The 23,256-nt window shown below is 39.6% G+C and overlaps 1 protein-coding gene across 4 annotated transcripts in view; it reads left to right on the top strand.

Moving 5' to 3' along the window:
* The window catches only part of LOC141917749 (proprotein convertase subtilisin/kexin type 5-like), a 256,235-nt gene extending 233,440 nt beyond the window's left edge, over positions 1-22,795 (top strand). For all 4 annotated transcript variants that reach the window (XM_074811170.1, XM_074811169.1, XM_074811172.1 and 1 more), the window contains 5 exons: positions 1,589-1,673; positions 15,900-15,997; positions 16,538-16,667; positions 17,706-17,821; positions 20,583-22,795. In XM_074811170.1, coding sequence (XP_074667271.1) covers positions 1,589-1,673; positions 15,900-15,997; positions 16,538-16,667; positions 17,706-17,821; positions 20,583-20,698 — 545 coding nt within the window. In that variant the 3' untranslated portion in view covers positions 20,699-22,795. The remainder of the gene's footprint in view (positions 1-1,588; positions 1,674-15,899; positions 15,998-16,537; positions 16,668-17,705; positions 17,822-20,582) is intronic.
* The last annotated feature ends 461 nt before the right edge of the window (positions 22,796-23,256 follow it).

The raw sequence follows: 23,256 nt of genomic DNA, 5'->3' as shown, positions 1-23,256 counted from the left end.
GGTGTCAGCAGTTTATGTTCTCTTTGCACCTGCGCATTGCCTCCTGGGGGGCGTCTTCGGGGGGCTTTGGGAGGAAGGCTCACAGTCCTCCTCACCTTGTACTTTTCCTTGGAGCATGTGCAGATTCTCTTGGCCAATTTCTTGAACAACAAGAGTGGTTTCAGCTGGTTTACTCATTCTGTCTTATCTAAAAGTACCAGTGTATCAATTTCTACCATCCATATATGGCTATCTATTCATTAAAAGACTAGTTAGAGCACATCTGCTTTCCAAGAACAAGAAACATATTTTTGTTGAACATAGTAATTCTTGGTAAGTTTCCACAGAAAACTGCTTTTTTTTTTTGATGAACACAGTAGCCCTTGGTAAGCTTCCACAGAACAGTCAGGGCAAGCAGGATTATTAAGCAATATTCAGAAATCATTGTAAGTTGCAAAGCAGGTGATCATTTCCTTGTATCAAGCCTATGGAGGGCTGATGCCAGAGCAGAGGGATATTCCTGAAGGAACTGCCACTCATGGAGTAATCCACACCAGAGCAGATTTTCCTGACTGGACTGCAGCCCGTGGACAACCTGTGCCGGAGCAGAATAAAAGTGTGGGAAAGAAAGAATATCAGAGAGACAGCTATGTACTGACCATAACACACACACACACCACACACCTCCCACCCTCAGCTGTTCAGGGGCATAGAGGAGGCAGAAGTGAAGTTAAGCCTGGGAAAAGGGGGAGGAAAGGTGTTGGTTTAATGTTTGTCTTTTTGTTTTCCACTATCTGAATTAGTAATTATTTTTTAATTGGCAATAAATTAAGTTAATTTTCCTCAAGTCAAGTCTGTTTTGCCTGCAATGGTAATTGGTAAGTGATCTCACTGTCTTTATCTCAACCCATGAGCATTCTCATTCCTGTTCTTCCTATTTTCTCCTCCCTGTCCTGCATGGGGGGTGTGTGGTGTGAGTCAGCAGCTGGGTGAAAGTTTGACTGTTAACCAAGGCCAAGCCACCACAGTATTTCAAAAGGTAGGAGGTCTGAAGACAGAAAGGGAGGGAAATCTCTTCAAGGAGGGAGGTTTTGAGATGAAAAGGCAGGTCTTAAGTAATTTATGTCTTTGTTTTGTTAAGATCAGAAGTGTTTGTGCAGGTGTGTCCTTGAACACCAAATCAGGTAAGACAGGACAGGTTGCTTGTATGGAAGGCATAAGAGGTAAATTGCAGGAGGGTCACAGGAACACATTTGCATTCATCACTGTATATTGCTGCTATATGAAAAGTCTATTTAATTCCATATTATAAATAGTTAATCTACATTAAATACAATTATGAAGGTTTTTTATCAACCTCAAAGCATGATTTTTTTTTTTTGTAAGGGTACAACTGTTACTTCAAATATTTAGAAATAGTTTAAACCGTTTGATGCTTGATGGGAAAAGCTAATGATAGCAGAATATAGCTTTTTTAGTATAGCTTACTGCTTCCATTCCTGATGTCAAGCTAGAAAGTAATAAGTCATGTAATAACTTACCCATATCATTTTATGAAATATAACTGACCAGGGTTTTTTGGGCTGTTTTCTTCTTTTTTCCTTTGTAGATAAGATTGTTTGCCGAAAATGCAGTGAAAACTGTAAGATATGTGTTGATTTCCAAATCTGCACAGAATGCACACGTGGCCTAAGGTAAGGAAACAATGGATGTAACTAAACACAAATACCTGAAGAGGCTTACTAGTCTATGAATACATAACAAAGACAGTTACATAGCTATTTAACCTTTAGTGGTCCTCATTCATGTGTTCCCTTGCTGTTTAGATTTTAATATACTATTTTCTTGTGCCATTATGGTTAACAATGGATTTTTAGAAGACCTTTCATTTCAAGTGAAATAGAAGCCACAGTCATATGGAAAGCTGACTTCTTCCCTTTTTTGACCTACAGTGTGGCAGTTGAGGTTTATTTTAGAAGTACAGCTGGTAAACTGTATTAATCCTTCTGTTTCATTCCTGTGATAGAAACTATTTTTCTTGTCTTTATGGTATGTCTTCATACATCCAATCATTCATTTATCTCAAGCATCTTAGGCTCCATTCTATTATGATATAATGTGCACATATATTAAACAGCAGTGGATGGTTTTTCTTGGTAGGGGGACTTAATAATTCCTGAAATTAAGAGATAAAGTCCACAAAGAAGCAGTACACATTTCAACCTCCTTTATGAATGAATTATCTTTTGTTCCAAGCAGCAAAGGTCAAAAATCTTACAAAATTCACAAAGGACTGTAGGCTGGCTTTATGCCACTAAAAATATGAAATCAGTATTCGGTAGGTATAGCGGTTCTTTTAGAATACAGGTGTTCTATGAATGTTTTTTAACACTGAACCTTTACCCTCTGTCAAAGTGGATTTTCATCTTTCAGTTAGTAAAAGCTGAATGTTGTTTCCACAACAATGATACCTAGATTCCTTTACATTTTGTAAAGGAATTTTCATTTCTCTCTATTTACATTGCATTTAGATTATTTTTTTTAAGTGCCTGCACAATTCTTATTACAAATATAGCTATTTTTTTAAAAGCAACCCTTTAAAGATGAAGTATGATCTAATGGGAAGGAAAGCATGGAATCAAATCATAACATTAGTCTATTTACACTCTCTGTGAAATAGGAGTATCTACTTCCCTCTTAAAGTGGAATTAAATTTGCAATCCATATTAGGATTTTTAGAGCATTTTAACAGACTTAACATGGTATCCTGTGTATCTGAGAAATCAGATTAGTAAAGTAGCAATTTAGAAGTTCCTACAATAGCCAAGATATATCTGAAGACCCAAGATTACAACTTTGCGACTTTATAGGACACAGTCTCTTAAAAAAAAGCTATGCCCACATTTTCATTATTTCTCAGGAAATGAGATTATGTATTGTTCTGCTGATCGAGGATGCCAATTAAACTCAGACACCAGAGTGAAAAGAGTAGGCTGATTTTACTGTTAATAATCAAAGAATATAACTAAGTACTACAGAAAATAAGCAGTAAGAAAAATACATAATAGTACACTTCATTATTACTACATACAGCTAAGCAAGGCAATGCACCTAATCATTACTACACGACGGGGAGAATAGTGATTAAGAAAGATCCCTCACCACTTGCATACGTTACCATCATCCAGACCCGCAGTCGCTGGGCAGCCCCGGTTACAGCGAGGATTTGGAGAGCCTGTCCCGGCAAGTGGGAAATCCTACGCGGTGCGTCCACCCGTAGGTGAGGCATCCAAAGTCGCTGTGAGCGGGTCCAGCCTTATATACCAAAAATCAGCAAGCCAGAATAACTTGCACTTTTCTTTGAGCAGAAACATCTGGTTTCATCCTCCTGTTGGATTCCACCCAAAGCTTGGCCAGGGCTCGGAGGGGAGAACCAAGGGAGTTTCTAACAAGACCAAACACTTGGGTTCTCAGCCTTGAACAAGGCTAAACAAGGGAAGTTGGATACATTCTCACAGCGTTTCATTCTCACTACTGATTATATTCTGTCTAAGCTACATCTTTCACTAGCGAGCATACGTATTTCCTTAATGATCAGATACTAATAATTAATGCTAATGGTAATACAGATTTTACTAATTAACAGATCCTAATAATGGATAACATTTAGTTGTGAGGTTCATCTAGAGGTCAACTTTGTTTCGTGGCCTATTATTCAGGCACTAGCACTACAATCGGTCCTTTGACCTATAGATGAACCAGGGCTAATAAACTCTTTCTATGGTTAATTTAGGTCCAGAAGTTACGCGTATAGACCTCAATCTCTGTTCATCAATTGATGATGTCTCATCAAATATAGTTATAAATTGGATCCCCTTCATTGTGTGCTTAATCAATTATGTACCACAAGGAATTAAGCAAGGAATAAACAGTAAGCCAACGCATAAGGAAGAAAAGGGCACGTTTAATCCACAGACCCCCTGGCAGCCACCAGAACATGTCTAAGTCCCAATCTTCCCATGTTTGAATCAGTACATGGGCCAGTTTCCTCATTTCCTTGGTTATTTGTCTCACCACTTTTCCATTGTCATCAATTTGCAAGCAACAATTGGATTAATTTAATTTTCCACAGACTCCCCCCTCTTCTGCCAATAAGTAATCTAGGACCATGCAATGATGAAAAATCACATACTTCATTTGAGTGGGTTGGTCAGCCAGAAGGTCAAGAGCTGCGGCCATCTGATTAGTGATTATTTCTAAAACAGCTTGTAGTCGAGTTATCCAATTTAATTTATAAATGGGTTCTTGGGCACGTGCAATTATTTTGTTAGGATACCAAGTAGCTGGTCCATAATATTCTATGATTCTTTCAGGTGGCCATTCATCTTTTCTCCATCTTTGGGAGCTTCCCCTAGCCAGGGACATGTCAATGGATTGTTTTTCTCTAATCAAATCATCATATACTTTGGTTCCGAGCCCCTTTCCCTGATCCGGTGACAATAAAAAGAATAGGGGCCTGATATATCCTATGTAACATGTCCCTGACCAATTCGGGGGTAGCTTCCGATAAGCATGTTGGCCACAAATCCAATAATGTCCCTTCAAGGCCCAGGTTCTGTTAGCAAAGGGGCCTTCCCATGTTTCATCATCAATTGGTGGGTCAAAGTACAGCGTGTTTCCTGAACCTAACGGTCCTCCGACGATAGTTGGTTCACCATAAGAATTGTAATACTTACATCTTCAAGCTCCCATGTGGGGTACCCATTGACAATTACATCCCCGAGATGTTTGATTGGATTTGGACCAGAACTTATTAAAATAAGTTTAAGTTCCATTTTGGTGTTGCCATTTCCACTGATAATCGCGTACAACATGCGTTCTACTTGTAGAATTGTCTTGGGGGCAGCTTAAAAATAAGTGGTCAAAGAAACCGTCTTGTTCCACTGCCCTACAACCTTCAAAATCTTGCCCGTAGTTGTGATAGGAACACCTTACCCAGCTACCATTAGTAAGCTTAACATGCATTTGATTCCATCTGCCTCGATATTTGGAACAATCATAAGGGGGACAATTAGGAGTCCAACAATCAAAACCTAAAGATAAAGTCCATTCACAAACACTTTTTCCCACTTGAACCCCATGTTTTCGTGTCCGATCAAGGCAGTAAATGCCTTTTCCAGAGAAGCACAGTTGCTAAGGATCGCTGTCTTCAGTCCAAAATCTGGTTCCTTCATGTACGTCGCTTTGGTCACTGATCCACCACTTGGGTGACACTGGTTGGGGTATCCAAGGCCAATCTTCGAATCCACTTGGGCTCCCGCAGACCCAACAATTGCTGAGATTGAATGTGTTTGCTACTGCCTCTCCTAGGGATAAAAATCTATTTTCCCAATTTACAATTTGATTAAAATGATAACATATAATCAATAATACCAACAATAGTCCCATTGTCCGTGCGTTCTCTGTTCTTCACAAAAACTAGTTTCTCAGATCAGGTGATGTGGATAATATCCTCTCCCGAAGGGGCTGTTGCGGTAAACAGGTAGATTCAGTGGTGCAGGACCTGTAAGACAAAACTCCATACCACCTAGTTACTCTCGCAAGTAACATTGTGTTGCAGGGACATACTCCCATTTTTCTTGTCTGGGTCTCATGGTCAAAATGGTGTTATCTTTCCCCATGGCTGTTATAGATTAAAAGTAATTTAGTGGGAAATAACCACTTCTCAATTTTTAGTGATCAATAATAAATTTATTAGCAAGCGGCGAGTGAGCAAAACAGCGCTGGGTGTGCCGGGAGTCTCTGCTCTACCAGGACACACACCTGACCCGGCAGAACCGAGTCCCTTTCTAGTGTAGGCTTCATCCATATTCATGATGGGCGTACCCTGAGGGGTCTGCAAAGGTGTAAACAAGTTTTCCCGGGCTTTTCTCAGGTTTCTCAGGTTTCCGTCACAGAAGGGGGGATGACTCAGCACAAGTGTTTTTGTAGTGGCTTGAAGATGGGGGCCATTTTAGCTCCCTTCTAACAACTGATTTTAACAATAGAAACTATATACATATATCTTATTTCTTATTTACATAAGAGAATTACAAAACTGCTCGGCCACAACATCCTGACTACAACTTCTTTTTCCCCTTGAGATTTGAATAACAAATACCATATATGTTTTATTACAATTCCCCCCTTTTCTTTTAACTAATTTTGTTTTTCAAATCTCCTTAACACATCACAGACTTGTTAAATATACATGGTCCGAAAGTTAACCCAATTAATAATAACACTAGGGGTTTCATAAAATGGAGGTTTAACATCAAAATTGCGATTCCTCCCATAGCCCAAATGACTACTATAGTGAGGAGAGTTGGTGGGTTCATCTTCCAATTACTAGCTAATTGTACAAACGTGTCCCCTTTCTGTCTTGCGACAGGATTTGCATGCTCAGATCTTTTCCTTCCCCATGCTTTCCAGTTCTCCTTGCCACAACAATCACCTGAACTGGTTGCTTCGAGGCCTTTCTTATTTTCCCCTCTCCATACGTCTCTGCCTCCTCCGCCTACTCCATTCATTCCTTAGAGCAGCGGGGCTTTCCATCTTCTCGGCAGCAGTCGTATTCTGTGGGGTGAGGGTCTTGTTATCGACACCTTAACGCCTCCCAGTTCCAGGCTTTCACTTGTGGGATCGTACAGGGCACTTGGAGTATTTGGAATTTGCAAAGAGTTTGTACTATATTCACGTTATGGGGCTTAGGTTCATTGGTATGCACACAATTTTTCCTGTTGATGACTGGTTAATTTTCTTTCTCTTTTATAGCACTGGTCACAGTATTCCTTTGGGGAATAGCCGTGGACGCAGTGCGCCCACCAACTTTCCTCACAAGTAGTGCATTTAAAACACACAAAAGGATAACAAACACAGTTAGGGGTTTTACAAAATTCATTTAGTCCTTCTTCCTTCGCAACACTAGTTTCAGATCTCCTGATGTTTCAGCTACTTCCCAGTGATCAGGCGTTAAGGGTCCTTTCACTCTGGTAGCATGAGTCCATCCCTTTTCAGCAGTCCGGACAGCAGTCTCTGTTGTGAGTATAACAAGAAACGGTCCCTCCCAACGAGGGGTAAGAGAGGATTCTTTCCAAGTTTTTATTAACACCTTGTCTCCAGGTCTTATGGAGTGCATACAAATTTCTAATGGAGGTCTCTGTACTACCATCCCTTTTTTGTGTAGTTCTTTTCTCCTATTCATGAGGTTTATTAAGTATGGTTGCAAATTGTCTTTTTCCAATACTGGGTGATCAGTGGGAAATTCCATATCATAGGGCATACCATATAGCATTTCAAACAGGGATATTCCAGTATCAGTTCGGGGCTGGGTCCGGATATTCAGAAGTGCTAGGGGTAAACACTTAACCCAAGACATCTTTGTTTCTAACATTAATTTGGTAAGTTGTTTCTTGATTTCTCCATTCATTCTTTCTACTTTTCCTGAGCTTTGTGGATGCCAGGGAGTGTGAAATTCCCACTTGGTCCCCAGGGAAGTCAATGTCTCTCTGATTATTTTAGACAAAGTGGGGACCCCTGTCCGAATCGATTACTTCCATATTTCCATACCTAGGGATGATGTTTTCTAAGACTATTTTTTTTTTACCACAGTATTTGTTGTAGCTCGAGTGGTGGGAAAGGCCTCCACATAATGAGTGAGATGATCTACCAATACTAGGAGGTATTTGTACCGTCCTACTTTTGGTAGTTCTGTAAAATCGATTTGAATTCTTCCAAATGGTCTGTATGCCATATCCCGTCCCCCTTGCATCTTTTCTCTTAATTGGTGTTTATTAATTTTCTGGCACGTTAAACAGCTTTTTATTATTTCCTTAGCAACATTATAAATCTCTATGCACATGTATTTAATAGCAAACTGGTCTACCAATGCTTGTACTCCCCAGTGAGTTTTAGTATGGAAATCCTTCATAACTCTCCAAGCCATTGCCTTCGGGAGAACCTTCCTCCCATCAGGTAATTCCCATTCCCCTTGTTTTTCATTAATTCCCATTTGTTTCAATTTTTCTTTCTCTTGGTTAGTAAACGTGAATCCTAATTTGGTGGGGTCTGTTCTTTCGTTTGTGTTTGATTCTGTTACCATCAATGCTAGTAGTGCAGCCCGTTTTGCCTCTTGATCAGCTAGAATATTTCCCCTGATCTGTAGTGAGGTTCCCTGTTGGTGTCCTCTTATATGCACTACTGCTATTTTCTTAGGACCTCTTAATGCTTGGAGAGTCTGGATAATTAGAGACTCATGTATTAGCCCTTTTCCTTGTGAATTAATGAGTCCCCTTTCTTCCCAAATTTTTCCAAAAGTGTGAATTACTCCAAAGGCGTACTTAGAGTCTGTATAAATGGTTCCCTCTTTTTCCTTTAAAATCTGTAACGCTCTTAGTACTGCATATAGTTCACAAGCTTGAGCCGACCAGCTAGGACTCAGTGGTCCTGATTCTACTACCTCTAGGGTGGGGTTCCACTAATAATTGCATAACCTGATTTTCTTTTTCCTTCTACCACTCTAGAGGATCCATCCACAAACAGCTTTTCCCCTTCTTCTAATTCTGTTTCTTCTAAGTCTGGCCTGATTTTTGCCTGTTCTTCAATGGTATGGAGGCAATTATGGTTTAAACTTTCGCTTGGCTCCCCATATAGGAATTGTGCTGGGTTTTGAAGACTAGTTACTTCAATCTCTAACTTTGGTGAGTGTATTAATATTCCTTCATATTTGAGGAGCCTGGCGTCTGTTATCCATTTGTCCGCTTTTTGTTGAAGCACTCCCCTAATGTTATGAGGAGTCAACACCTTCAGATTCCCCCCAAATGTAATTTTATTAGCCTCTTCTACTAACAAGGCCACTGCCACTATCGCCTGGAGGCATGTTGGCCATCCCCTACTTACGGGGTCTAACAATTTAGATATGTATCCCACAGGCTTCCTTTTCCCAGCCCATTCTTGGGTTAATACCCCAAATGCCGTGCCATCTTCAGTATTGGCAAATAAATAAAAGGGCCTTCTTATATCTGGTAAAGTCAATACTGGAGCGTTGACTAAGTCAGTTTTTAATTTTTCTAATTTTTCCTCATCGTCTGGGATCCATTTAAGCAACCCGTCTTTTGTTAATTTCTGGTATAAAAATTTAACTTTTGTACTATAATTTTCAATCCATTGTCTACAGTACCCCAGTAGTCCAAGGAGCTGCCTAACCTGTCGCTTGTTTTTGGGAGCCTGGAGAGAAAGAATTCCGTTTACCCTCTCTGGGTCTAATTTCTTGCTCCCTTTACTAATCCAGTGACCTAAATACTTCACCTCTTCTTCTACAAATTGCAATTTAGATTTGGATACTTTTAATCCTTGGAGGCTTAAGAAATTTAACAACTTAATGCTTTCCTTTCGTACCATCTCTGGGTTGCCTCCTGCTAACAGAAGGTCATCTACATATTGTACTAAAGTAACACCTTCCCCCAAGTTATAATCTTTTAAGATGTGTTCGAGGGCTTGTCCAAAGAGGTTAGGGGACTCAGTAAAACCCTGAGGCAAAACTGTCCACCTCAGCTGTTGTTTCCTAAAGGTATCTGGGTCTTCCCATTCAAAAGCAAAATAATTTCTACACTCCTCTTTTAGAGGACATGCCCAAAAAGCATCTTTCAAGTCTATTACGCTATACCACTGATTTTCAGGATTCAATTGATAAGTAAAGTATGGGGGTTCGCCACTACAGGAAATCTGGTTACAGTTCTTTTGTTGATTTCTCTTAAGTCATGCACTAATCTGTAACTCCTATCTGCCTTCTTAACGGGCAATATTGGAGTATTAAAAGGTGACATACAAGGTTCTAATAGCCCTTGATTAAGGAGTCTCTCTATTTCAGGCTTTAAGCCTCTCCTGCCTTCTTGCGGCAAGGGATACTGTTTGATTCTAGTCGGGATCTCTGGGTTCCTAATGGTGACTTCGAAGGGGGTGATATCCAATCTACCCACTGTCTCTGGGGTATACCATACTTCTGGGTTAATCTTTTCTTCATCCGCCACTGTGAGGGGGCATAATCTGACTTTGAGTTCTCTTTCTTCTACTTCCAGATTAATTCCCAATTCTATAATCAGATCCCGTCCAAGTAAATTATAATCTGCTTCTGGTAATAATAAAAATGTTCCAATCACATATTTGCATTTTGATTCAACAATCACATCATGAAGAACCGGGGCCTCAAACGGTTCACCTTTAGCCCCTATTACACTGATTTTTTCTGATGATACTTTACAGCCTGGAGGCAGAGCCTGAATGGTAGATCTTTCGGCTCCTGAGTCCACAAGGAACTCTACCTCTTGTCGCTGAGGACCCACTTTAAGTTTTATCAAGGGCTCTTTGTTCTTTGGGTTCCCAGCACATAGAGTTCCTGACCCCACTAATCTTCAGAAAACATTTTCTCATCTTGGATTCTCCTCCAGCAAACCTTCTTCACATGCCCCTTCCTTTTGCAATAAAAACATTCCACTTCCTTCATATTAAAGCAGGCAGAACCATTCAATGAATGAAAATCTCTGATCCCAAAGAAACCATAGTCTCCAGGTAATCATCACATAAAACATCCATGTTCTGCACAGCTTTATTACATGCAGGCACTGGGGAATGCACAGAACAGTTTTCAGGCTAAAATAATGCAGTTTGCTGCATGTTTGAGTTGTTACACACTCTGCATTGCCTCCTCTCAACCTGAAACTCCTACTCCTGGGTCTAGACATTTAGAGCAAGGGCAGTTTAAATCTACCGAGACTGTTGCCCATGTACTTCCAGATGCCATCAAATAAAGCATCTGGGCAGCTATACCACACACGCAGTGCGCGGTGTTTACATAGCACATCACAAATTACAAAACTGGTAAGCTCTAGGCCATGGCCTGTGAGGAGAAAGTCTGCAAAGGGCACAGCAGCATCCTCCTCCTTTGGAAAAGACACAACATTTATGAGCTGTCTAGTCAGTGTGCTACAATTATGTCAGTTCCCCGTCTTTTGGTTAAGAAGTACAAACCAGATTAGCAGCTCCAAAAGAATGTGGTCTGGGGGCAAATTAGCTTGAACTTGGCTCCCCAGCCCATATACCTGCCTGTATGCTAGAACCCTGATTCTTTTTTTTTTTTTTTTTTTTTTTTTTCCAACTCCTGCCAATGATGTAAGAGAGCTGCCTGCTTGAAGAACAGGCAGCCAGATTAAGCTGCAGATCTGCTCACTTTTTTCCCTCTTGGACTATTGCTTTCACTCTGATAATGTTTTACTCCGATTTTCTTATTTAAATTGATTCATCACTGTTAAGAAAAAAAAAGCTACTGAAGCTAGCCAAGGGCTTGTATCTATCACAGTATCTTTTGATCCTTGTCTACAGTCCTTAAAATACCAAGAGGATAGAAAGTTCTAAGCTGTCACCTTCTGATCACCAAGTCAAGCAGGCAAAGGTATACTGAATAATAAACGAGTTATGAAGAGGTGAAACAACATTTAAATAGATCATTATCTGGGTATCCAAACTGATAACGAGAACAATACCACCACTTCAAGTAGGAATCCACCTAAACTTTCTGAGCTTCTCTCAGCAATTCCTCTCCCTTGCCAATCTTCTATCTTTTCTAGCTTCTTCCTAATATTTGCCCAAGACTTAGCCACAAACTGAGTCTTTAATAATGCCTGCCCCACAGGGGTGGCAGGATCTATTCCTGAGTACAACTGTTATTAATATTCTGCCCTTGGGGAACTGACTCTCTTAATTCCTTGAATTATGATCATTCTTAAATCTGCCATGTGGGTTTGGTGGCCTGGGTCTTGATTATTCCAGTTGAGTTTTACCAACAGCCACTTCTGATCTGCTGTGGGACCCACTTGATGTTGCTGGTCCCAAAGTCTTATACCTGCCCTCCTGATCATATCTCGTTCCTCCATAGTAAATAGAATTCCTAGGATAGATTGTAATTTATCCCAGGTATATAAATCTGGGCCAAGAAACTGGTCCACCTGTTTGGCTACGCCAAGCGGGTCCTCTAATAGGTTCCCCATTTCTTTTTTTAAAAATCTCTCACATCTCCAGTGTTGAGGGGAACAGTGACATACCCCGTTCCCGGTTCCCCTTGTGCCCCCACTCCTGGCACAAGCATTTCTCTAAGGGGGTATAATCTCCCTTCCTTAACTTTGCTTCGGGTAACCCGCTGAGGGGGTCCGGGAGATTCAGGGTCAGAATCATTGGTTACAAGTATGAGCGGGTTAGAAGGGGGGGGGGGGTGGTGCTCAGCACAGAGCCCCCTCGAGACAGTTTACTGCATCCTGTCTCTGAGCAGAAGCCTAAACGCTAATTTGGGGCCGCTCGGTGCCCCCTGCTCCAGCCCCAACCCCCACCCCGGGGCAGCTGGGTGCTCGGGACGGGCCCTCCCGGCTGGGGAGGGGGCAGCTCTGCCCCCCCCCTCCCCCACGCTGGGCCAGGCTCCGTGACACTGCTCCAGGGCTCGGCTTGGGCACGCTGCTCGGGTCGGGCGGTGGCGCCCCGGGAACAAGCCCTGTCCCAGCTGGAGCCAGCAGCGGGAGGAGTTCAGCTGCCCCCTCCCATGGATCCAGAGGGCTTGCTTTCCCTCTGTCCCATCTTCCAGAGTGCCACTCACTCGCACTCTGGGATTACCAACCCCAACCGAACGGATAACTGCACAAACGCAAATACTTACTCCTCCCCGGAGTCTTCGATCGGTCTTCGTGCACAAAATTTAAGGGGTTCTGCAGATTCTTTTGCTCACTCCCGAGTCCGAATTAAAAGGGGTTCGGATATCCAGCGTTTTGGCCACGAGATCCTCAGACTGGGGCTATCCGAAGATAGGGCACCTCCCCTATCTGGGGTTTCGCACCAAAAGATCTGGATCCGAGTCACGGCACCAAATTTGTTATAGATTAAAAGTAATTTAGTGGGAAATAACCACTTCTCAATTTTTAGTGATCAATAATAAATTTATTAGCAAGCGGCGAGTGAGCAAAACAGCACTGAGTGTGCCGGGAGTCTCTGCTCTACCAGGACACACACCTGACCCGGCAGAACCGAGTCCCTTTCTAGTGTAGGCTTCATCCATATTCATGATGGGCGTACCCTGAGGGGTCTGCAAAGTTGTAAACAAGTTTTCCCGGGCTTTTCTCAGGTTTTCGCGGGCTTTTCTCAGGTTTCGGCGGGCTTGTCTCAGGTTTCCGTCACAGAAGGGGGGATGACTCAGCACAAGTGTTTTTGTAGTGGCTTGAAGATGGGGGCCATTTTAGCTCCCTTCTAACAACTGATTTTAACAATAGAAACTATATACATATATCTTATTTCTTATTTACATAAGAGAATTACAAAACTGTTCGGCCACAACATCCTGACTACAACTTCTTTTTCCCCTTGAGATTTGAATAACAAATACCATATATGTTTTATTACAATGGCTATTACTTCAGCCGGTTCGGGGGGACCATTTGGCCTCTGAACCCATACTTTGGCTCCACTGTTAATACCTGTTGATCCGAACCCTTTATCTCCACGGACTGTGGTGACTGGGGGTGGATCCCCTTTCTTTACCCCTGCTTCAGAACTGGCAGTATCAACAATTGTGCTACCTGGTCTTGGGGTTGAATAGTCAAATCTTGTTCACCATTGTTTAACAGAATTACCTTAATTTCACCTTGATAGTCTGCATCAGTCACTCCTCCCATGATATGAACACCTTTCAGGGCTAGGCTCAAGCAAGCAGTTATTAATCCAAAGTGTCCTGGGGGAATCTGAATTCCTATTCCAGTATCGATGACCCTTGTCTGTCTTGAGCATATTTTTGTTAATGTTAATGCATGAAGGTCTAACCCTGCAGCTTCTGGGGTGGCCCGACAAGGGGCAATGGCTCCTGGGGCAATTTCCCAATAAATCAAAGTTTCTTTTATTGTCAAAGGTTTTACTTGTAGATTAGGTGTGATCATATGCATTAAGGGGGTTTCCATTTCCCCAATGGGCCTGTTGTTAAGAATATGTAATGCATCTGTGAGATGTGTTCTCCATCGGGATGGGTTTCCATCCCCCAGTTTTCTCAATTGCTCTTTCAACAACCCATTCATCCACTCGATCAATCTGGTGGCTTGGGGGTAATATGGTATATGAAAAACCCACTGAATGTTTTGTTGCTCAGCATATTGTTGCACAAACTTATTTCAAAAATGAGACCCATTATCAGTTTGAATTTACAATGGAATTCCATAGTACAAAATTATTATACCTATAGTACAAGTGGTGCTATGGTGAGTGGCCCTCTTACAGAGATGGGCAATCAGATATCCAGAATAGGTATCTACAGCTGTGCAAATATATTTACATCCTCAATTTTGGGGTAGAGGCCCAACATAATCCATATGCCAAATTTCTCCTGGTAATTTTCCTCTCCCTAATTGTCCTTTCACAATATGTGGTATTGAACATTTGTGAGTATGTTGGCATACAGGGCATTGGGAAATTCTAGTTTTAATCATATCAAGTGACATTGTTGTGCCACACTCTTGAACCCACCTGTAAAGGGCTTTTTCTCCAAGATGCCCACACTTTTGGTGTGCCCATTTTGCCAAGCCTTCATGATCCTCCTTCTGAGGGAATTCCAATCCAGCTTGGGAAATCTTTGCCCAGTTGTCTGCAACAGAATTATAGAGTCATTCTAAAGTGTCTGTGTTACTATGAGCATCCACATGAAACACAGTTACCTTAGTCCTTTGCACAGTTTCCCAAATACTTTTCCACAGTTCCGTTCCCCAGACTTCCTTGGATCTACCACTAGTTAACTAAACTTGGGCAAATCATCTGTAAAAACAAGATAACTCTACCTGCCTTGCAAAGTACTTTGAGATGTGTGTCTGAGGAAAAATAATAATCAAGCAGGTTTTGCTGTATTTGTTGAATTACTAATTTAAACTATTTTTCTTTCCAAACTGGGATCACATGCACTCCTGAAAATTTCCAGTGGTGCTGAGCACACACAACTTTTATTGGATCCAGTCTGTAAAAGATTAACACCTGCTTTGGGTGATACTCCCTAAAGCTACAGAGCATTTTTAGAGATATGGCTAAATTGGATGAAAGCTAAGAATTCACAGAAGATGGAAAACATGTGAGAGAAGTCCTAGCTTAAGAACCGCCACCCCACCCCACCCCCCGTTCTAGGCACCTTATAACAGGAAAGATACTTCAAGACAAGCTTGGAAATGTAACTCTATACTATCCTTTTTTCTGTTACTATTTTGTATTATCACTCAAAAGTGCCTGCAGGCAGAATACCTCTAGCTGTAATCTTGACAAATCTCCCAAACTATGTAGAACTGGTATTCAGTTAAGAGATTTGAAAGAAAGCTGCTATTGCAGAAAGAGGTGATTACCTTAATTGTGAATCTAATCTTAGCCTGTGCTGTAGCATGGTATCAGGAGATGCTGCTGGTCTTTCAAGAGAAGCAAGCATGAGATCTTGTTAACAAATCCTTTACTGGTTTTTTTTAATGCAGTGGTGCTGCCCCTGTGCCAAATTCCTCATGGGCAACTGTATTTTCCGTGCCTGATATTTCAGTATTCTTTGGCATTGTTTGGGTTTTTTCCATCCTCTACTACTTGGTAGTATTTACTATGACTTTGTAAACAGCTGTTGTATTTCACCATGGGCAAAACTGCATTTCATTCCCACTTGAAGTGATTACCATCTCTAAATTTATAAAATATGACCAATGGAAGTAGCTGGTGAGCCCTAATATTTGAGTTGTTCTTTTATTAAAAAGAGAACTACTGTATTGTGAATGAGCTTCTTGTCTTCTGTTGCTGTTATCTGCTCAGAGCTCAAGTACTGCTTTTTCTCCTTTTTACAATAGTTTGCATGGCACCAAATGTGCTATCTACTGTGAAGAAGGAAAATATCATAATGGTAGGGAATGTGAACCATGTCACCATTCCTGTGCGACGTGTGCAGGTACCTCCCTGACATTTATTTACATTTTTTAATTTCTTCTATATTTTTACCTCTGCTTTTATTTTATTATACATAGTTTCAGTACAGCATGATTCCTGACATGTAAAATCTTTATTCTCTTGGTAGTTCTTTAATATAAGAATGGCAGACTTTCAGCTAATATGAAAATCTACATTTTCTAGTTGAAAAAGCACATACACTCATTTCTTTGCTTTTAATGGAGCTCATTCTGATTTCCAATCGTGCCCTCCATTTTCTTTCTGGAAAAAAGAAATGATTGATAGATATTGTGACAGCTTTAGAACTATCAATATCCTATTCTTTCAGAAAAAGATATTCTGAAATTATGTAGTTTATTCTAATCATGTATCTTTATTGCTTGATATTACTGTTCGCAATACATAGTGGCAGGAAGGAAGTAAGGTAAGTAGAATGTGGCCTCTAAAATTATGATAAGGTTTTGTTACAGTTAGAGATGGTGTCTGTTAGACAATAGTAGGAACTAGCCAGTAATGCAGTGTATTTTCTCTCTGGTTTAAGGTGCTGGAGTAGATGCTTGCATAAACTGCACACAGGGTTATTTTATGGAAGATGGAAGATGTGTACAATCCTGTAGTAGTGGTTATTACCTTGATCACTCTACTGAAAGTAGATATAAAACCTGCAAAAGGTATGATCAGTTCTTCAGTGGCTAATTATGTCTCTAATGTTTGACAGCATATTAGTTATTATTGTGCATGAAAAGATAAATAATAGTTATGAGAACATAAAATTGCTGACAAAAAATCAGGAAAGCAAATGAAGGAAAAGGGTATTTTTTTACTTCATTTATTTATTTATTTACATTCATGTCAATTATATTCATGCAAGTTTTTTGAAAGTGTTTTTTTTCTTGTGCATATATGTGTGTCCTTCACTTTAAAAAGCTTGTAGTGAGAATCTGAGTAGATATGCATAGGAATGTAGAATTTACAGATCTAACAGAGGAGCTGTGTTTCTCAATAACAAACCAAAAAAGTCAAACTCTGATTTTTAACTGCAAGTTAATTGCTATTCATAAGGACCATTTCAGCTGTTCAGCTGCACAGACACAATCATGACACAAATATAATATCAGGCTGGTGTCCAGAATAGTTCATCTGACTCAGTGTACAAATGGAACAGGTTGTGCTATACAAGGAAGGGACATTTTTTTTCTGTTTTGTTTTTCCTTAAACAAATATTACAGGCTCTTTGGAATCATTTATTATTGGCTTGCATTGAGTTCAGGGCGGGAACAGAATCACAGTTTGTTAGATTTTTTTTCCACAAAAAAACCCAATCAATACACAAACTATGATGCAACCAGAAGGGTGATGAAAGGACTGGGCAGCATGCCAGTCTTTTCCATTCTGTGGCTTTGAGCTCGTCCCTTGCATGGATACACAGTCCATTTAATATCTTTTGTTGATTACTTCTGCATAATTCAAAAATGCTAGAGTAATGCATCTATTTAATAAAAAAAAAGTGTGAATAAAGAGTGATTGGAAGAAAGAAGCAGGACAGGGTTGCAGGAGTAGGTGGTGGTGATGGTTGTGGTTATGATTTATTATAACAGCTGATACAGTTGGAAACAGCAAACAAGTCCTCTGCAGTAAACAAGAGGTATCTTGGGAACTCTTGCATTTGGTGAGTGGCCATAAGGCCAACCTCAGCTGCTGTCTTTCAGGTGTGATGCCAGCTGTTTGGATTGCAGTGGTCAAGGAGACAGAAACTGTACGAGCTGTCCAAGTGGCTTTAACCTAGACACTGGTGTCTGCATAGTGGGAACAATCTGCAAGGATGGTGAGTACAGTTCTCTGAAAAGATCCGTTTTATCACTTCCAGCTTCTTTTATACATATCGGGTTGGTTCAGTCTTTTCTTTTGTTATATTCTTGATCTGAGGTCAATGTTATTTCTTAATGTTTTCATGTTTATGAAAAGGAGAAAACTACATTAGTGTGTATTAATAGGATTAGTTGCACTTTACCTGAATTTTCAAAAAATAATTCCCCCCCAACAACCTACTGTTCCTTCATTATCTGTTTTTTAAACTCATTGCTTTCAAAAGAATTTTTATATGAAGGCCCTAGTGTACTGTCAATAGAATCACATTTATCTTTTTTTTCATTTTAACCTGTGAAAATGTTAATAAGTAAAAATTATTTTAAGTATCTTGAATAATGTGAAAGGGTAGCAAGAGGAGGAAAATGATTTTGAATAGAAAGCACTCAATTTGTGATAGAGACTTGAACTTTCTTCAAGTTCTCTGAGGCAACCAAGATATTCTTACTGGAAAGGATTGGCTTAATTATTCACTATTATTCATTCCTTTCAAACATCACAGTTATACAAACACTTAGATAATGTCATGCTTCCCTAAAAGTGTTGCTATGTGAATTACTTGTTGATGCAGTCCAACTAGTATGGTCCAACAGGAAAATCATACCAGAAAAAGTGTGAAAAATATCCAACATCAAAAGTAGTAAAAGCTAACATTGACTCTTGGGTCCAGCTCACTCCATCTGGATTTAATAAGAGTTTATTTAAAAAAAATAAAAATAGGGCTGAGTCTTGTTTCTGTGGACCTTTACAGCTCCTGATGGTTTTTAGGTTTTCAGACTTTGAGAAGTATCCTGTCCAGTGTAAAGTCACATTACAGGTACAGAAGTAAACCAGTCATAAGACCTTTTCATATCAGGACATTAGAAAAAGTGTCACTGTAATCTAGAGCTAGTCCAGAGAAGATCAGATATAGATGGACAAATGAAAAGCAAGTTTAATGTTATGAGCTTTTGGGCAATCACAGTCTCGGTAATATATTGCAGTTCAGTACTGCAGTGCAGACATTTGACATATCAATTTGTTATTTAATATTCTAGGATAAATCTGTCCTCATTTGTACATGTGTTATGGTTTACCCCCAGAAGGCAGCTAAGCACCACACAGCTGCTCACTCACTCTCCCCACAAATGGGATGGGGGAAAGAATTGTGAAACAAGTGAGAAAACTTGTAGGTTGAGATAAAGACAGTTTAACAGGTAAAGCAAAGCTGCATGCGCAAGCAAAGCAAAACAAGGAATTCATTCACTACTTTCCATTGGCAGGCAGATGTTTAGCCATTTCCAGGAAAACAGGGCTTCATTGCGCATAACAGTTACTTGGGAAGACAAATGCCATAACTCCAAATGTCCCCCCTTCCTCCTTCTTCCCCCCAGCTTTTATCACTGAGCACAATGTCATATGGTATGGAATATACCTTTGGCCAGTTGGGATCAGCTGTCCCCACTATGTCCCCTCCCAGCTTTTTGTGACACTCCCATCCTACTTACTGGCAGAACAGACTGAGAAACAGAGAAGGCCTTGACGCTGTGTAAGCACTGCTCAGTGATAGTTAAAACATCCCTAAGTTATCATCAACACTGTTTTGATTCACAAATCCAAAACATAGCCCCATACTAGCTACTATGATGAAAATTTACTCTATCCCAGCCAAAACCAGTACAACATACAATCTCAAGTGACTCCAGAGAGTTTGCAGAAAGAAATATCAGTGAGGGTGGAAGTTACTTTCTTAGTCTTCATACAGCAGAAGGTGAAGGAAGTTTGTATGCCTGAAATTCCCACCTTTATCTTTGATGTTTTATATAGTGCTTTTTTTTGCCACATGCAAACAAATTCTCTGCTCTTCCCCCAGTGTAAATACTGTTGATGAATATGAATTCAGATATGAAGTGGCATTAGAGCAAAATGCACAGAAATAAGATATATTGATGTCTTACAAAACTACTTAGTCTTGAACAGAATTGAGGAGGTCCTGTGCACTGAACTTTTTTATTGTAGTATCCAAGTCAGATTATACCAAAATTGTGTGACCTAGCATTATTTCTTAACTCATGGGCCTGTATGCTTACTTTGGATACATATGTAGTTGCCCAAGACCAAGAATGCTCCATCTCACTGCTGTTTCCTGCACTCTTTCCTGTGCAATTGCAATGGGAAGGGTTCATTGGCATGTGGGCCATAAGGCAATTGCAGTGCATCATACTGGATCCCACCACAGTATAGGGCAGCCAAGGAAAATAAAGTAGTCTTCTTTTTCTGTAAGTTACCAGGTGTGGAGGGTCTCATTTTGCTGCCTGACAATCAAGCACAGGTCATGTGCCTAACTCATTCTATAGGATTTGCATTTTTGTTGAGAATGTTTTATTCTTTTTGTGTGATTTGACTGTTTTATTCTTTTGTTTCATAAAAACTGAGGAAAAAACCAAAACAAACCTCCTTTGCTGTAAATATCACTGTTTTCTAATTATTCTCTTTCTAATCTATTTTTCCTTTTCACAAATGGATGCCAATCATTCCCTGTTGGACCACACAATATTTCTTCCTGAAAAAAAATGCTGTTGACTGAAATTCCTTTTGATGGACCAAATTTCCTACTTACTCCTGAATGGTCTCTTCAACCAAATCTGCCTGTCTGACCAATTAAACCTTCCTCCATTGTACACAACATGCTCTCCAAATCTTCAACTTCCCCTCCTTCTCTTATTGCTGTCCTCTGGAAGCCACGGAAGAGTCCTGGGCTGAGGGAGGATTCTGTATGCTGGTGAAAAAGAACAATCTGTGCCAGCGGAAAGTGCTTCAGCAACTGTGTTGCAGAACATGTACACACAAGGAGTGAACTGACACCTCCCAGAGTCCTCCTGCTCCTGTAGACTTATAGATTAATCCATATTATTGAAAAAGGTTAAAAAAAAAAAGGGGGGGGAGGGGGAAGCAAGATGACTCTCTCTCTCCCTCCTCTTTGTCTGGGGATATGGTGAACTGTTATTTGGAACTTAAATGGAAAAACTACAACATGCCTACCTTTAATAACTGGGTGTTTAGAGCTGAGCATCCAGGATCACAGTCAGTATTGTGTGACCAAAGCATCTGATGCCAAAATTACAGTTTAACTCCTTATTTGATTTCCTGTCAACTTTATGATTACTCCTGGTTTTTTGAAGGTCCTTTTTCTTCCCTTTTTTTTTCCTACTTGTTTCCCCTTCAAGATGATTAAAGTGTGTTTCGAGAATGCAACACAAGTTTACATGAATTAAAACTAAACAACACAAAAATGTTTGCATCAGTCTTTTTCGTGCTAGATACAGAGACAGGGGGAACTTAAGGAAATGAGTCCTTAAAGGAATCAGAAACATTGTTAGACTAGGTTCTGCACCTTTTTTAACAGTATTAAAACCAAACAAAAGATAATTTCTAAACACGTTTCTTACTTCCTCTACTGTGTGCTGGTTTTTGTATCACATGAAGTATGTATATATGCTTTGCAAAAATGTTTTTCGGTCATATAGATTTGATTTTTAGACAGCTAGGTCATTAACAGATATGCTAGGATTTTTATTTTATTTGACAAATTAAAAAATTTAATTAATTTGACAATTAAAAAATTGTCAAAGGTATTTCAAATAAGCTTTTTAAAAAAAACACCGTTGTTCCTGTTTGAACAAATTCAAAAGATACAATTCCTCTTGGTTTGCATAAACAAGAGTAATGTATATGCTAAAAAATCAGAAAACATTGGTAACATGTAAGGAGTGCTGTTATCTTGTAATGTTCACAAAACAAGGGACCTGATCCTGCAGGCATGTGAGGCTATTCATAGTGCCTGTACAGAAATGTCAGTGTGACTATGCGACAGGATGTGTTTACAGGACTGAATTTGTAAGTGAGCAAGCTGTGCCAAATACATCTCCAGGAGTAATTACATATAGATCAGTAAATCAAAGGTTTTCTTGGTGTAACAATCTTGTTATGATGGGCTTGAGTCTGCTTTTAACCACTTGCAATAAAAATTTGAGCAGGAATAATCCTGTTGAAGCCAATGGAGTTACCTCACTGTAAAACTAGTCTGTGTGGGAAGAGAAGCAGGCCCCCGTGTTTCTCTCTTTACGAGGTACACAGCTGTCAGTACAAATTTCCATTTAATATATTTTCATCTTTCTAGGCTTTGCTTAGCATACTGTTTGAAACCCATACATTTAGCAGAAAACAATAAATTGAACTTCAAAGATACTGGTTTTGGGAGAAAATACATAAACTGTAGAAAGTTAGTCTCTCTGTTATCTTTCCAGGACACACAAGCAGAAAATAGATTGCTGGTGTTTAAGCATGTAAATGTTAAAAAATACAGAGGCTCTTGTTTTTTTTAACACAAAAATTGTTGTGGAAGTTTTATAAATGAACGGATACAAACCTATAGAGATTATATGCTCCCTTTATTAAAGAGCTGATAAACTATTACAACCCACATCTGGTTCTATATGACAGGAGGGACCTGCAAAGCTCATTGCAAACTTCCTGATAGACATTCAGACATTCAAAATTATAAGAATTTAGTTTGTATTGTTGCTGCTTTATCTTTCAATATAACATTATTAACTAGAAATTAATGCTTTCGAAGTTTAATATTATAGATATAAAATATATAGATATATATTCATAATTGAGATTGAATTGTGTAATGGATTGTAAATAATTTGTTTGGATATTTGCAAATGCCTCTAATGCTATTATAGGGAAGAAATTGATAGCTGTTTTCTTTTAAAAAACTGACACATTGTTAAGTCCAAATTAATTTTTACTGAAAAAAATACTGTACATGTGGAAAATGTTCAACTGTTATTTGTAAAATAGAGTAGTTCTATTGTAATTGATGCTGTCCAAAATCAATGTTATTCCATATTTTAATTTTTCTATTAAATTAACCTAAATTCCTGTTGATAATCTATAAGTAAAATATCTCTAGTGAAGGACAAAGATAGCTTTATAGCATAGAGCACTTTGATTCTACATACAAGTCATTGAAACAAATTGGGACGGTAGGGGTGTTTATTGAGGTTTGGGGTTTTTTTAAGCAGTGGAATTTATCAGAGCAGAAATGTCTGGTTTCCATGGAGGACACCTTTCATGTAGTAGCAGTACATCCATGTCTGAACCTTGGTGTATAATAGCATTAGCTTCTTCCCACCCATAAGAGTTTGTGATGGGACTAATCTCTTGCATGCTTAGGATTAAAAGGTCAGACACATAAATACTGAATGGCTCAGTTTAGGAGAAAAGTATCAGTTTTGCAGTCATATGTGTCCATTTATGCAGTGAGATATTGGTGCCCATTCATTTGCCAATGCACACATTCAGTTGATCCAAATCACATCACTGGACTGTGTACTTGCAAATGGC

The sequence above is a fragment of the Strix aluco genome, chromosome W, assembly GCF_031877795.1.
Source record: "Strix aluco isolate bStrAlu1 chromosome W, bStrAlu1.hap1, whole genome shotgun sequence".
NCBI classification, from domain to species: Eukaryota; Metazoa; Chordata; class Aves; order Strigiformes; family Strigidae; genus Strix; species Strix aluco.
The sequence above is the reverse complement of the archived record's forward strand: the minus strand, read 5'-3'. Positions and strand labels throughout refer to the sequence as shown.